Source organism: Oncorhynchus masou, chromosome 28 (assembly GCF_036934945.1).
Source record: "Oncorhynchus masou masou isolate Uvic2021 chromosome 28, UVic_Omas_1.1, whole genome shotgun sequence".
NCBI lineage: Eukaryota > Metazoa > Chordata > Actinopteri > Salmoniformes > Salmonidae > Oncorhynchus > Oncorhynchus masou.
Genome location: NC_088239.1, coordinates 56525945 through 56541512, shown reverse-complemented (window position 1 = coordinate 56541512; position 15568 = coordinate 56525945). Strand labels below are relative to the sequence as shown.

The 15568-nt window shown below is 42.9% G+C and overlaps 1 protein-coding gene and 1 long non-coding RNA gene across 6 annotated transcripts in view; one reads left to right on the top strand and one right to left on the bottom strand.

The window, feature by feature from the left end:
• The window catches only part of LOC135517957 (G-protein-signaling modulator 1-like), a 36525-nt gene extending 24123 nt beyond the window's left edge, over nucleotides 1-12402 (bottom strand). Inside the window, exons 1-2 of one of the 5 annotated variants that reach the window (XM_064942700.1) lie at nucleotides 11779-12195; nucleotides 163-343 (exon numbers count right to left, since the gene is read on the bottom strand). In XM_064942700.1, the coding sequence (XP_064798772.1) occupies nucleotides 163-311 (149 nt within the window). In that variant the 5' untranslated portion in view covers nucleotides 312-343; nucleotides 11779-12195. Of the gene's footprint in view, nucleotides 1-162; nucleotides 1468-11778; nucleotides 12196-12218 lie in introns of those variants that run through there. The other 4 variants (XM_064942702.1, XM_064942703.1, XM_064942701.1 and 1 more) reach the window with 4 other exon arrangements.
• On the top strand, nucleotides 1074-13269 carry LOC135517958 (uncharacterized). Its single transcript, XR_010452093.1, has 2 exons — nucleotides 1074-1161; nucleotides 12562-13269. It is a non-coding gene; the product is annotated as an uncharacterized LOC135517958 (long non-coding RNA).
• The last annotated feature ends 2299 nt before the right edge of the window (nucleotides 13270-15568 follow it).

Below are 15568 nucleotides of genomic sequence, written 5' to 3'. Positions count from 1 at the left end.
CACCTGACACCAAATAGGTTGGAAATGGAATTACTTGAAATATGCACCCAACCAATACCCTTGCAGTCAGCATCTAGGCTATATGTTTAGCAAATGCCTTCATAGTACAGTAAAATAAAGTGCTACATCTGAGCCTGCTGTTGGCAGAACTTCAACCAGTACCTGTGTTTCTGTTTGGTGCGGGTCTTCTCGACGTACACCCCCAGCTCCAGCCTTATGGGCCGCAGCAGGGCCCGGGATCTGAAGCCCCGGTGGACCAGCCTGCACACCGCACTCTGGGCCCCAGTGAGATGGCAAGAGTTAGATGACATGGAATACCAGGTCAGCTAAAGGCACTCCTCAGCTGCAGGGATGTGTGGCATGAGGTGGAATTTTAGGGTGGAGGTGAACTTGAATGCAAAATCTCATGTATCTAATGTAATTCACTCAAGTGTTCTGCTAGAGAATCCAGGAGAAAAACATAGCAATACTATGCTGCCACCAGGATACACATACACACAGCAGGGTTTGGATTTCGGGCTTTGTATTACCCTGATAAGTCTATATGAAAGCAGATGTCCGATTTGATTAATTACTCCATAGTTGAATACGCCAACGTTGGCAACAGTGCATCCAAACCATTTGGACAGAATCCCATTGGAGATACAATGCACACTTTAAAGCCCTGTTCCTCAGGTGTCCTCAAATGCTGCCCAAAGTACCAACAATGAATATCTGAAGCTATTCGGGACAATGATAAGAATCCCCAAAACCCCTTGCGATTAGAACACAAACTTCTAACAAATCAACAAAGTTAGTCCTTCCAACACTGCAGATGTCTTCTATGAATATCCACAAATGTAAAACTCTCCAATTCCACAGAAGCACTATGAGACAGTAAATGACTGCATAGTGTTGTCCTCCCTAAGTAGTATTGTGTGGTCCTTCTCTCAACCAGCACGGAGTACTGTAGTCGATCCCGCTGAGAGAAGGGGAAGTATCTTGGAGCGAGGATCCTGGGTGACTGCTGGTGACGACAGTGTGACACAAGCGTCTCTCAGCAGGACCGGTGCCCCAGTGTGAGAGAGAGCGAGAGAGAAAATAGAGAGAAAGGAAGGAAGAGAGAAATTAAACGAGTGAGCGATACAAATACGCAGGTTTACAAATCGGAGACAAATTGCAGTGAGTACACAATTGATTTTGATTCCATTAAATATGGAATATTTGGCATTATATTTTTGGCTTGTCTATTTCTTGAATCAGGGTGCTTTTGATGTATAGAGTAAAGAGCCTGAGTTTTATATCATCAGTTCTCATTTGAGCGAAGCACAGGCCTCAGGAAGGGAAAATAGGTCACATTGGCTGTTGGTCTTTTAGACAGTTTCCCATGGTTACTGGGTTGGACTAGTGTAGGGTAAGAAGGCTAAGAGGTTTTTGGCTTAGATGGATCCTTTAGCCCCCGGAGGGGCAGATTTACTAAACCTTTGCATTAGATTGATATCTGCAGTGCCTGCCTGCTGCAGCCGGGCCAAACCAGAACATAATCTGCTCAAAAATCCATTAATTCCTTCATTGTTATTATCAGAAATAGAAATATTACTGTTGAGAAACAAACTACATTATGAATTAAGTTTTCAATAAGCTACCCAGGAAAGAGTTGAAGATAATTTATATGAGCTATATGTAGCCTCAGAAACAAAATTGATGAGATGAGTAATTTGCTAATCTTAGATCAAATTAATATATATAGCCATTTCTGATACTCACTTATACAGTACATTTGATGATACAGCAGTAGGAATACACGGAGATAACATCTATAGAAAATACAGGAATATCTACGGGGGAGGTGTTAATGTACATGTATATGTAAAAGAGTGACGTGATATTTCGTATGTACAGTTGAAGTCGTAATTTTACACACACCTTAGCCAAATACATTTAAACTCAGTTTTTCACAATTCCTGACATTTAATTCTAGTAAAAATTCCCTGTCTTAGGTCACCACTTTATTTTAGTAATGTGAAATGTCAGAATAATAGTAGAGAATGATTTATTTCAGCTTTTATTTCTTTCATCTCATTCCCAGTAGGTCAGAAGTTTACACGCATACATTCAATTAGTATTTGGTAGCATTGTCTTGAAATTGTTTAACTTGGGTTCAAATGTTTTGGGTAGCCTTCCACAAGCTTCATACAATAAGTTGGGTGATTTGTGGCCCATTCCTCCTGACAGAGGTGATGTAACTGAGTCAGGTCTCCTTGCTCGCACACGCTTTTTCAGTTCTGCCCACAAATTTTCTATAGGATTGAGGTCAAGGCTTTGTAATGGCCACTCCAATACCTTGACTTTGTTGTCCTTAAGACATTTTGCCACAACTTTGGAAGTATGCTTGGGGTCATTGTCCATTTGGATAACCCATTTGTGACCAAGCTTTCACTTTCTGACAGATGTCTTGAAACGTTTCAACAATATATCTACATAATTTTCCTCCCTCATGATGCCATCTATCTTGTGAAGTGCACCAGTCCCTCCTGCAGCAAAGCACCCACCCCCACAACATGATGCTGCCACCCAATGCTTCACGGTTGGGATGGTGTGCTTAGGCTTGCAAGCCTCCCTCCTTTTCCTCCAAACATAACAATGGTCATTATAGCCAAATAGTTATATATGTGTTTCATCAGACCAGAGGACATTTCTCCAAAAAGTATGATCTTTGTCCCCATGTGCAGCGCAAACCGCAGTCTGGCTTTTTTATGGAGCAGTTTTTTGGAGCAGTGGCTTCTTCCTTGCTGAGTGGCCTTTCAGGTTAGGTCGATTATAGGACTCGTTTTACTGTGTATATAGATACTTTTGTACCTGTTTCCTCCAGCATCTTCACAAGGTCCTTTGCTGCTGTTCTGGGATTGATTTGCACTTTTCGCATCTAAGTACTTTCATTTCTAGGACACAGAATGCCTCTCCTTCCTGAGCGGTATGACGGCTGCGTGTTCCCATGGTGTTTATACTTGCATATTATTGTTTGTACAGATGAACGTGGTTCATTCAGGCCTTTGGAAATTGCTCCCAAGGATGAACCAGACTTGTGGAGTTCTATAATTTGGCTGATTTCTTTTGATTTCCCCATGATGTCAAGCAAAGAGGCACTGAGTTTGAAGGTAGGCCTTGAAATACATCCACAGGTACACCTCCAATTGACTCAAATGATGTCAATTAGCCTATCAGAAGGTTCTACAGCTTGACATGTGCTAACCGACTTGCCAAACTATAGTTTGTTAAGAAAAGTTTGTGGAGTGGTTGAAAATGAGTTGTTTTTTTTAATGACTCCAACCTAAGTATGTAAACCCTTTAAGTATTCAGACCCTTTACTCGGTACTTTGTTGTAGCACCTTTTGGCAGTGATTACAGCGTCAAGTTTTCTTTGGTATGATGCTACAAGTTTGGCACACCTATATTGGGGAGTTAGTCACATTCTTCTCTGCAGATGATCTCATGCTCTGTCTGGTTGGATGGGGAGCGTTGCTTTGCAGCTATTTTCAGGTCTCTCGTGATGTTCTATTGGGTTCAAGAGCGGACTCTGGCTGGGCCACTCATGGACATTCAGAGACTTGTCCTGAAGCCACTCCTGCATTGTCACTCTACCATTGTCACTCTGCTGCACTCCTGATTGGTGGAGTGCTGCAGAGATGGGAGAACCTTCCATAAGGACAACCATCTCCACAGAGGAACTCTAGAGCTCCGTCAGAGCGCAAAAATTTATTTAAAAAAAAATGTTTTTGCTCTGTCATTATTGGGTATTGTGTGTAAATTGATGAAGGGGAAATAAAGATTTAATCCATTTTAGAAGAAGGCTGTAACACAACAACATGTGAGAAAGGTCAAGGCATCTGAATACTTTCCCCATGCAGTGTATACAGTACTTCCATTCATTTTTTAACTGTCACCTTTGCACAGAGGGGTGTGTAGCCCATATTATTGTGTATCCCAAACTGTTCGGATGCTACAGACAGAAGTTGGCAGATCGGCTGTACCGACTTCAGACGAGTCCCAAGATGCTTGTGTGGGTTATAGAGTAAAACGGAGAACATCATCGTGAGAGTCCCATCCAGTGGCATAAAGTACTTAAGTAAAAATACTTTTTAGTACTACTTAAGTAGTTTTTTGGGGTTATCTGTTCTTTACTATTTATACTTGAGAACTTTTACTTTTACTCCGCTACATTACTGTACTTTTTACTCCATACATTTCCTCTGACACCCAAACGTATTCATTAAATTTCGAATGCTTAGCAGGACAGGAAAACGATCCAATTCACACACTTATCAAAAGAACATCCCTGGTCATCCCTACTGACTTTGATCTGGCAGACTCACTAAAGACATGCCTTGTTTGTAAATTATGTCTGAGTGTTGGAGTGTGCCCCTGGCTATCCGTAAATAAATAAAAGAAAATGGTGCTGTCTAGTTTCCTTAATATAAGGAACATAAAATTATTTTTAAAGCCAAATACTTTTAGACTTTTACTCAAGTAGTATTTTACTGGGTGAGTAACTTTTTTACTTGAGTAATTTTCTATTAACGGATCTTTACTTTTACTAAAGTATGACAATTCTGTACGTTTTCCACCACTGGTCTCATCTTTCAATAGAGAGGTCATAATAGTTTGTAGGCCAAACCCTCCGGACACCACAGACGATTTCGTGAGGAGCGAATGTATTTATTTTATTTTTATTTTATTTATTTTTCAGGACGTCTCATTGTCAGACGAACACTGGTCTAGCTCTGTCCCATTTCACCGCAGATGAAAGTGTGACATAGGCGGATGTGATGGATTGAGACGCAACCAATGCAAAAAAAACTGCATACCTGTAGCTTAAACGGACATATTTTTATAGGGATTTTATTTATATTATGCTAATAAAATTTCCACAGGGGCGCGGACATCGACCTTAGGGGGGTTTAAACCCTTAATTGGTAGCTATATCGTTGTTTGCGCTTTGCTGTGTGGCCTGTACTTATTCATTGAGGGGGGAAAACAAATCATCAGTGAGTTAGGAGTGTTCAGCGGGAGCTAATACAAATATGCTAATTTAACACAGGCAATGTTTATTTCAATATTTACCCAAGCATATGATATCCGAATTCTCATTCAGACTGTGAGGTTACTGAAGGAGCCAGGGGCACATTCAGCAGGATGTGACGTTTTGTTAAATTCAGAGAAATATGCTATGTATAGCAAATATGCTTCTCTGACATGTAGAATAAGGAATCCCGTCGGCTCTATTCATGCATTTCTATCTGCAACGTTCCACGAAGTTTGGCTACTGGACACGGCCCGATTTGAAGCCAGGATAAACCTCTAAAGGGCGGAATCAAAAAGGGAGCCATGGGTTACACTGGGCCAAAGATGGAGAGTACTCTAAAAGGAATAATACATTTTCCTTCCGTGACAGTTGGTCTTTGCATAGTAACACTAAGTCTCCATAATATCCCAGTAGAAAAGGCTGTTGTGGTTTTATTGAAGATTTGGGAATCTGTGTGCAAAAATGGGGGGTGGAATTATGGTTTAGTCTGGAAAAGGGATATTTGTTATTGTAGCATGCTTCTTGATGTTTCTTTTTACCTTGATGTTTTCATTAATTACTTTATAGTTGAGGACAATGAGGAAATTACAATGAGCGAGAGGGCGAGATCTTTAATAAGCTTACACCACTGAATGTGGAATCCTTCTAGACAAACAATAATTACACAGCATGTCATAAAACACCATGCCGCTGAGCCACAAAGTAGTCGCATAAAAATGTGGTGTGTGTGACCACAGAGACTTCGTTTAGTCTTAAAAGTACAGTTATAAATTCAAACCGGGTCAAACGATTTCCTTTTTCCCAGAAACGATATGGATACTTGGATCATGTTTCTTGCATAAAGCTACCAGATGTTGGCTGTGAACTTTTAAAGACATGTGTAGAGTGCGCTTTCTCTTCTCTGAAGGGAAGTTATATTGGGAAAGTATATATTTCGAATTAAAAACGGGCACAAGCTTCATCTGTGTGGCCTGAACTCAAGACCCCAGCAGTAGTCAAGCATTATAGTGCCAATACAAAATGGAAGATGTCATTGTTCTGATTGCGTAATCAGGGTTATTTTTACATGACCTTTCCCTTGGAAAGGAGGCAAGATGGTCATTGGGGACAGTTGAGTTGAACAAGTGACAGACAAAGTTCTAACTGAAGAAGTGTGAGTAACATTGACCCGGCAGACAGACGAAGGTAGTAAAAAAAACAAGAGAAATGCACTGGCATAAATCTTACATTATTGGCATGTATTGGAGGGTTTTTAAACTTGGCTCCCATACTGTATTTTCCCTGTGGCTGTTCTAAGAATGTGTCTGTGTGGTAAAGTCTGCCATGCTCTCCTCTGATTACTGCTCAACTTGGTCTGTTTGGAGACCAGCATCCCATAATAACCCACCTGTGGTCTGAGGGAGACTGCATGCTAGCTCAACACTCATCATGGCAGCCCCCAGGTTACACGTCATCGTTGGTCAGTTTACAGGAAGTGAGTTTTGTGAGTTCATCAGAGGTGGCTGTGTCATTGGTCGGTCAACTTATCAGACGAATGGGTGAACTTAAATGTATCTGTCTGAGAGAAGAAAAGGTTTTGGTTTAATTTGACTGTCTGAGTGGAGACATGAGCATGGTTGGGTAGGTTACTTTCTAAATGTAATCCATTACAGTTACTAGTTACCTGTAAAATTGTAATCATTACAGGGCCGGCACCAGAACAAATCAGATTGAAGGGCATTTGATTTTTGAAAGTTTTTTTTTTCATGTGCACCTGCACACATTTTTTAAAATGGGTTTTATATTGAAGACATGTAATTTAACTGTAAAAATGTATTACCTTTTAATGTGGCATGAACACAACCAGTCATGATGCACCCACCCGTAGCATGCTCTCCAGCAAATATATTTCACTGGTCACCCCCAAAGCGAATTCCTCCTTTGGCCGCCTGTCCTTCCAGTTCTCTGCTGCCAGTGATTGGAACGAATTGCAAAAATCACTGAAGCTGGAGACTAAAATCTCTTTCACTAACTTTAAGCATCAGCTGTCAGAGCAGCTCACAGACCACTGCACCTGTACATAGCCCATCCAACTACCTCATCCCCATACTGTTATTTATTTATTTTGCTACTTTGCACCCCAGTATCTCGACTTGCATATTCATCTTCTGCACATCTACCATTCCAGTGTTTTAATTGCGAAATAGTAATTATTTTGCCACTATGGCCTATTTATTGCCTTAAGTCCCTTATCTTTCCTCATTAGCACACTGTATATAAAACTTTTTCTATTGTGTTATTGACTCTGTTTGGTTATTCCATGTGTAACTGTGTTGTTGTTTGTGTCGCACTGCTTTGCTTAATCTTGGCCATGTCGCAGTTGTAAATGAGAAGTTGTTCTCAACTGGCCTACCTTTTTAAATAAAGGTGAAATTAATTTCAAAAAATATAAAAGTTATTGCTGAAAGACCTTTGCACGTGAAAGACATTTTTTGTCATTGCCTTGTGGTCACTTGTGTTAGGCTTATAGTTATTTTGTTGAATATCCTTTGGCCAAATTCAATTAAACTACATTTATATTGAATGTGATGTGCGCCATATCTGCTTTTATTGAAAAATGAAAACTTCCTTAACTCTGAAGTCATGAAAATCGACTATTTTCTTAGCACCCCCACGTATTGGTCAAGCCCCCCCCCCCCCTTGGCCTCGGGAGAGAGAGAATCCTGGCGCCGTGTCTGCATATGAAATGGGGAATTTATTAACAAAACAAAAAATTAAAGGGCAAACAATTCACACGATGAATGCGCAAGAATTGGCGAGAGACAGGAGAGCCGAGCGCATGCATTCTGGTGAGCGATGGCCTATTTCTTCACAACACACCCCTCCACTTCTTTTTGTCCCAACAATTTAAATTATACTCAAGCGAAACAGTACCCCTCTGTCTTACTATATATAGCCCATATATCTGATGCCGTCTGGCCAAAAAGAGTATGACATGCCATACTGTTTTTGTTCAGACAGCATCAGATACTGTACATGGGTTACACATACTGAGACATAGGGGCGCTGTTTTGCTCGCTCGGAAGCTTTACCTGAGATTGATGCATCTTTGTCACAGAGACATCTCAGTCAAATAATTAATATTTTATTTGGACAGGCAAGGAGGTATGGTAGGGTGGACCAGGCCCCCTAAAGCCCGCCCATAATGCCGGCCCTGAATCAGTAACACAACTTTTGGATTACACACATTCATTATAGTAATCTGATTTACTTTCAGTTACTTTGATTACTTTCCCCTTAGAGGCATTAGAAGACAAGTGATCCATCAGTGATCCATCACTGTGTCATCAGTGGTCTCTGACTTGTGATCAGACTCGCTCAGGTGGAACAAACTTAACTTCAATGCTGAATTGAATGTTATTGAGAAAACAACAATTTGTAAAAAAAAAATTGAAACCTCCTTTCTGAATTTAAAAGTAACCCAAGAAATAATCTACTTTTTCAAAAATATCTGTAATCTGATTACAATATACTATGTAATCTGTTACTCCCCAACCCTGCAAATTAGTCTACTCGGTTTAGGGTGAAAAAGTGAGAGATCAGTCCCAAACGGTAAAACATTTGATGACTTGTGGTGGAGTGCCCATCCACCAAGATCTCTGATTTCAAAGCTAATATGTCATTTATACCAGGAAATACAGCACTAATAAAATCAGACTAACATTCTCTGCCTTGATATTTGGCACAAACTGATATCAATGTCAATGTAATAGTAATGCGTCTCGTTTTATTCAATAAACATATAGATCTGTACCACAGACTTGTGGCTTTCTGACCAAGCTTTCCAATTCTCCAGTTTCTCCCATCCACCATACTGACAAGCCCAGCAATTATTGGACTATGGTGAGTTTCCTCTGGTTCTGATAAAGGTTACTACTATATTGATCGGGGCTCGGTCTGAGACCTGAAGATAGTTGTTTGTCTTCAGTTTCAGTTGAAATAGCTCTATAACCACCCACGTTAATCAAATCTGAGTGTGGGCATGAGTGTCAAGGTGACACAGTTCAGATCTGTCCTGTTACATTTGGCAAGGCCAGAGTATGTGTCGTGATGCTTGGCTGAATGTGTATATGATTCTGGGTACTATGATTCTGGGTGCTATGATACTGTTCTCTTGGCTGCGTCCTTGTTTGGCTCAGGAGCGCTGTGCTCAGAGTACTAATCCGACCATAATTACAGCGAGGCAAGGCTGGTTGTCAGGGGAAACCAAAGAAACTCTCCAGGAATGTTTTTTCTCCTCAGTAAGTGTCCCTTTCAGTTTTGGCTGATCCCTGTCTTCCCCTCCTTCTCTCCTCTCTGTTTTTCCTTCTCTATCTTTCTCTTTCTCCTAGACACTCACACTATAATAGATGGTGTCAACAGATTTTACTGTCTGTGGAATTGGGAGAAAGTTTGAAGGAATGTAACCCAAAAAATGTATATTAATACCACATTCAATGCCTCTTAAAATAGACTGATTTAACAGCGATGGCGCACTTTGCTTGAGGAGAAAGGTTTGGTTTATGCCATTTTAAGGACCTCAAAAGATCTCAGTATGCATGTGAGCAGGTTATTCCTGATACACAGGTAGCTGTTCATCTTTCCAAGAAGCATGAACACACAACCACAAACAGGGTGTGCAACTTCAGGTCATGATGAGGCCTTCATATTACAATGTCATAGAGGTTTCCTGAATCCTTTTCTTTATTGCTCTTATACTCTAGCTACATCAGTTGAATGCAATAGATAATGGAATAACTTGTCATTGACTATTTTGACAGAGGAAAACCTATTGGTCACGGACAGATGGAGTGCCAGACACGTTCAGCTCTGTACAGGAACACCGACATTAGCTCTGGGACTAATGGATAGTCATCTACTGGGTTAGGAAACAGAGAGGGTCTGAAACACCTCTTCAGAGCTGAACCTCTCCATACTCCAGCATTGTTGTCTGCACTGCCCACAAAGCCACGAATGGATTGTTGTGTATCAAACACAGACAGATGAAAGAGACTTTATTTAGCTTGTGATGAAAAAATTGCCCCAGACAATGCCCTGCTGTTGACTAATCTGTGTTTTTGTTCCCTTTACTCACGACACAAACACACACATGGACGCACACACACACGGAGTACCATATAGGGTTGTTCCATTTCATTTCAATAATTTTTTTGACCACAACCCTTTTGATTTGAACCAAACTTTCCAAACATACTGTATTAGCCCATTGAAGAAGTGGTCATCAAGTTACTTTATGAACATGAATGCCAAAATGTTTAGGAGATACGGTAGGTGTGCTCAAAGCTTATTTCGCACACCCTAACATGAGACATCCATGTCTTCATCACTGGAAAAGATAAACGGTTGAGTTTATAATTTTAAAGTTTATAAACAGCATAGTCACATTATTTAATATTTCCTAGAAAAATAAGTTAAATACCAATGTCATTTTTTGACCTTTTAATGTCCTCAAATGTCAACTTAGAATATAAATTCCCATGTATCTATCTTTCAATAGGAGTCATATGGAAGATTGACAGTATAATTTAAAACAACTGATATTCTATTTCAAGTCCATATTATCTGATGTGTGGACCTCCAACCATCTTTGTGCTACCATTTAAATTGAAATGTCGATTTTATTCCCATTTGAGTATATTTATCAGCGAAAACGACACTCACCCTGGATTCAAGAGCATGTTGTCTCAACCAAAGACGGGCACAACCCAAAGAGCTGAGATGATGTAAAATAGGGTCTGAACCACAACATATGCAAACATGAAAAAAACTGAGTTTACATGTTTTTAGATCATTTACGGCAAAGGTAAAAATGTTGACACGTTTTTTTTTGTTCAAGAAATTATACAATGGCTTTTCTTATTATATCAAACAATGGTTTATTTTCTCCAGTGATGAAGACCGATGTCTCATGGTAGGGTGGTGAATGGGTGAACTTTGAGCACCTCTGTCTCCTACATATTTGCCCAACCATTCATTGCAGTTAAAAACTGAATTCAAATGGAACAAACCTAAACACATACCCATTTTTCTGTTGTGGTGTGTGTGTGTAACATATTTGGATAGTTTGTAGAGCATCTACAGATGGACTATCTACTAGCCCTAACCCTCATCTAACCCATATTCCAAACCTAACCTTAGTAAGCAGTTGCTTGTCAACAGATAGTACTGCATGAAAATCTGCAGATGGAAAACACAGATAAAAGAAACTATATATAAATAAAATGACCGAAAAACACAGGGTTAACCTGTGTATGTGTGTGTGTGAGAGAGGGTAGCGTGATGACCTCGCAGGCCCTGTGAATGTTCATTCACAACAGTCATTAACATTGCCAGCAGACTTTTTTTTTATTCTTTTTTTTTAAGCTAATGAATCCAACATGGTCTTACTGCTGATTCAGACAATCCACACACACTTCGTGTATCCCTTACTAATTTAGGACATTCAAATCTAGAATAAAACTGACACACCATTATTTTCATACTCTCTATACAGTCTATAATTAAACTGTCCATAATGTTTAACCTTAAAGCAGTATGAAACCATTTGATATAGTGCAGTCAGTAGTAGAGCACAGGAAGGGAACAGACAGAGGAGACAGAGAAAGGCATGGCTGTGCAAAGGCACGGGAAGATTCATACACCCCTAGACAGACTGTTGCATATACAAATCCACCTACCACAGATACTGACTTAACTGAGCAGCTGTGTGCTCTGCTTGTTCGTGTGTGTGTCATATTGAGCCCAATCTCAGCTGAGACACTCCACTCAGAATCCCACATTCTTCATGGCCCCTTCCAGTCTGCTCATTCACTTAAGATCCCACAGAGCAGCATCAAGATCAAAGTCTGGGAGAGGAAAGGCTAAGCTATCCAGGACCAAGGCCAGGAATGAGGCTTTGGCTGGAACCTACTTCCAGGGAGCTGTGGCTAGGCTAGCTCCCCTGTCTTGCCCTCCTCAGGCAGCCAGGCAGAGAGCCGGCAGCCCTTGTCTCTCAGCCCTGCTGCTCCCTCATCTCTCCCCGTCTTTCCACTCTCCTCCTCCACAGTAACAGGGTCTGTCAACCGTCCAGGTGTACCACACCACACTAACCCCACCCCCCCTACAGCTCGGGTCCTACCTCGTGTGGAGCCTCTTGCTGGCCAGATCCTGGTCCACACCGTTAGCAGACTGAGCCATGGGCAGTGTCCTCCAGTAGCTAGCCCTTCACAAATATTTATTCAAGCTGATCAAGACCTCTTTCACTGTGCTGCTACTACCTCTTTCCTCGCAGCTCTCTCTGCCTCTCTCCCTCCCTCACTCGCTCTCAGCACAGCAATGGCAGATGCTGAGGAAGTTAGGCATTGTGCAAATAAAGCCATATAAGGCAAGCCCCTCCCCTGCTGCTGATATCACAGAGTTTTGTGTGTGTGTGTACAAACAGGGCTGCTGACTAAAGGGTAAATTACAACTGTCTCTTGCAGTGTTCAAAACAAAACATCCTGCCGGGCTGTATCACCGCCTGTTACGGCAACTGCACCACACACAATCGCAAGGCCCTCCAGAGGGTGGTGGGGTCTGCACAACGCATAACCAGTGGCAAACTACCTGCCCTCCAGGACACCTACAACACCCGATGTCACAGGAAGGCAAAAAAGATCAAGGACAATAACCACCCAAGCCACTGACTTTCACCCCGCTCCCATCCAGAAGGCGAGGTCAGTACAGATGCATCAAAGCTGGAACCGAGAGACTGAAAAACAGCCATCGCAAGGCCATCAGATTGTTAAACAGCCACCACTAGCACAGAGAGGCGGCTGCCTACCTACAGACTTGATATCACTGGCCACTTTAATAAATGGAACACTTGTCACTTTAATAATGCCACTTTAAGAATGTTTACATATCTCGCATTACTCATCTCATATGTACAGTATATAATGTATACTGTATCATTCACTATCTATTGCATCTTAGCCGATCTGTCACTGCTCATCCATATATGTTATACTTAAATATTATTATCCCTTTACTAGATTGTGTGTATTAGGTTTTGTTGTGGAATTGTTAGATATTGCCTGTGATAGACTGCTGCACTGTCGGATCTAGAAGCATAAGAATTTCGTTACACTCGCAACAACATCTGCTAGCCATATGTACTGTATGTGACCAATAAAATTTGATTGGACATAGGTCGCACACACAGATAGGCTCTTTTTCTCACACTTCTCTTTGTTCTTTTCTTCTGTCTTACTGTATGCTGAGCTCTGACATTTTTCTGGTCTCTTTTCAAAGCACACAGCTAGACCTGTTTTTTCCCCCCACAGGGTCCTTTTCCCCAACTGACTTACCTCTAAGCTCCTCCAACTTCCATTTCTCACCTGTTACGGCTTACTAGGTGTGGTGGGTGGAATCAGGCGCAGAGAGCAGGGTTCAGTAGATTGTCAAATTTATTCTCCGGTGCATCAAAACGGTCACGCCAACACACAGGGTGCATATAATTTACCAGCCCAAACAGCAGGACCAACATAGTCCGGAGAATACATACACGGGAAAAAAACACCATACAACAGAGTAACAAAAAACAAGCCCGCACAAATACCCAGCGGGCCTAGTGCCCTTAAATAACCTACAAACAAACACTAACTCAAAACAGGTGTACCCAATTACCCAATGAACAGAAACAAACGGAAAGGGAATCGATGGCAGCTAATAGGCCGGCGGCGACGACCCCCGAGCGCCACCTGAACAGGAAGAGGCACCATCTTCGGCGAGATTCGTGACAGTACCCCCCCCCCTGACGCGCGGCTCCCGCAGCGCGCCGACCCCGGCCTCGAGGACGACCTGGAGGACGAGGCGCAGGGCGATCCGGGTGGAGGCGGTGGAAATCCCTCAAGGGAGACCAGGCAATGGGAGGAGACGGCAGGACTTAGAGAACCGATCCACAACGACCAGAACGGTAGTGTTCCCCTGAGATGGGGGAAGATCAGTAAGGAAATCTACCGAGAGATGGGACCATGGCCGTTGTGGAACCGGGAGGGGTTGTAACTTCCCTCTAGGAAGGTGCCTAGGAGCCTTACTCTGGGCGCATACCGAACAGGAAGAGACATAGAGCTTCACATCCTTAGCTAAGGTGGGCCACCAGTATTTCCCCCTAAGATCCCGCACTGTCCTATCAATGCCCGGATGACCCGAAGACGGTAGTGTGTGAGCCCACCGAATCAATTTATCACGGACGCCAAGCGGTACGTAACTTCGACCGGTCGGACACTGTGTAGGCGCAGGTTCAACCCTCAACACCCGCTCAATGTCCGCGTCCACCTCCCATACCACCCGGGCCACCAGCCGAGAGGCTGGAAGGATGGGAGTGGGTTTGATGGACCGGTTCTCGGTGTCATAGAGACGGGACAGCGCGTCAGCCTTAGTGTTAAGGGAACCTGGTTTATAAGAGATCGTAAATCTAAAACGTGTAAAGAACATGGCCCACCTAGCCTGACACGGATTCAGTCTCCTCGCTGCTCGAATATACTCCAGATTACGGTGGTCAGTCCAGATGAGGAGAGGGTGTTTAGCCCACTCTAGCCAGTGTCTCCACACCTTCAGGGGCTTTACCATAGCTAGTAACTCCCGGTCCCCCACATCATAGTTCCGCTCCGCCGGACCCAGCTTCTTAGAAAAGAAAGCGCATGGACGGAGCTTCGGTGGTGTGCCCGAGCGCTGAGACAGCACGGCTCCAACCCCAGCCTCGGACACATCCACCTCCACTATGAATGCTAATGAAGGGTCCGGATGCGCCAACACGGGAGCCCCAGTGAACAGCGCCTTCAACTGGTTGAAGGCTCCATCAGCCTCTGCCGACCACCGCAGACGCACCTGCCCCCCCTTCAGCAGTGAGGTAAGGGGCACCGCTACTTTGCCAGAACCCCGGATAAACCTCCGGTAGTAATTGGCAAACCCTAAAAACCGCTGCACCTTGTTTACCGTGGTCGGAGTCTGCCAATTACGCACGGCGTTAACACGGTCACACTCCATCACCATCCCGAGCTGGAAATGCGATAACCCAGGAAGGAAATGGCTGGTTTGGAGAACACACATTTCTCAGACTTGACATATAGGTCATGCTCCAGCAGTCGCCCAAGAACCTTGCGCACCAAGGAGACATGCGCGGCGCGTGTGGCAGAATAAATCAAGATGTCATCAATATAGACTACCACACCCTGCCCGTGCAAGTCCCTGAGAATCTCATCTACAAAGGATTGGAAGACGGCTGGAGCATTCTTCAACCCATACTGCATGACGATCTACTCATAGAGGCCTGATGTGGTACTAAACGCTGTTTTCCACTCGTCTCCTCCCCGAATACGCACCAGATTATACGCGCCTCTGAGGTCCAGTTTTGTGAAGAAACGTGCTCCGTGGAATGATTCCACCACCGTAGCGATGAGAGGCAGCGGATAACTAAAACCCACTGTGATCGAATTGAGACCTCGA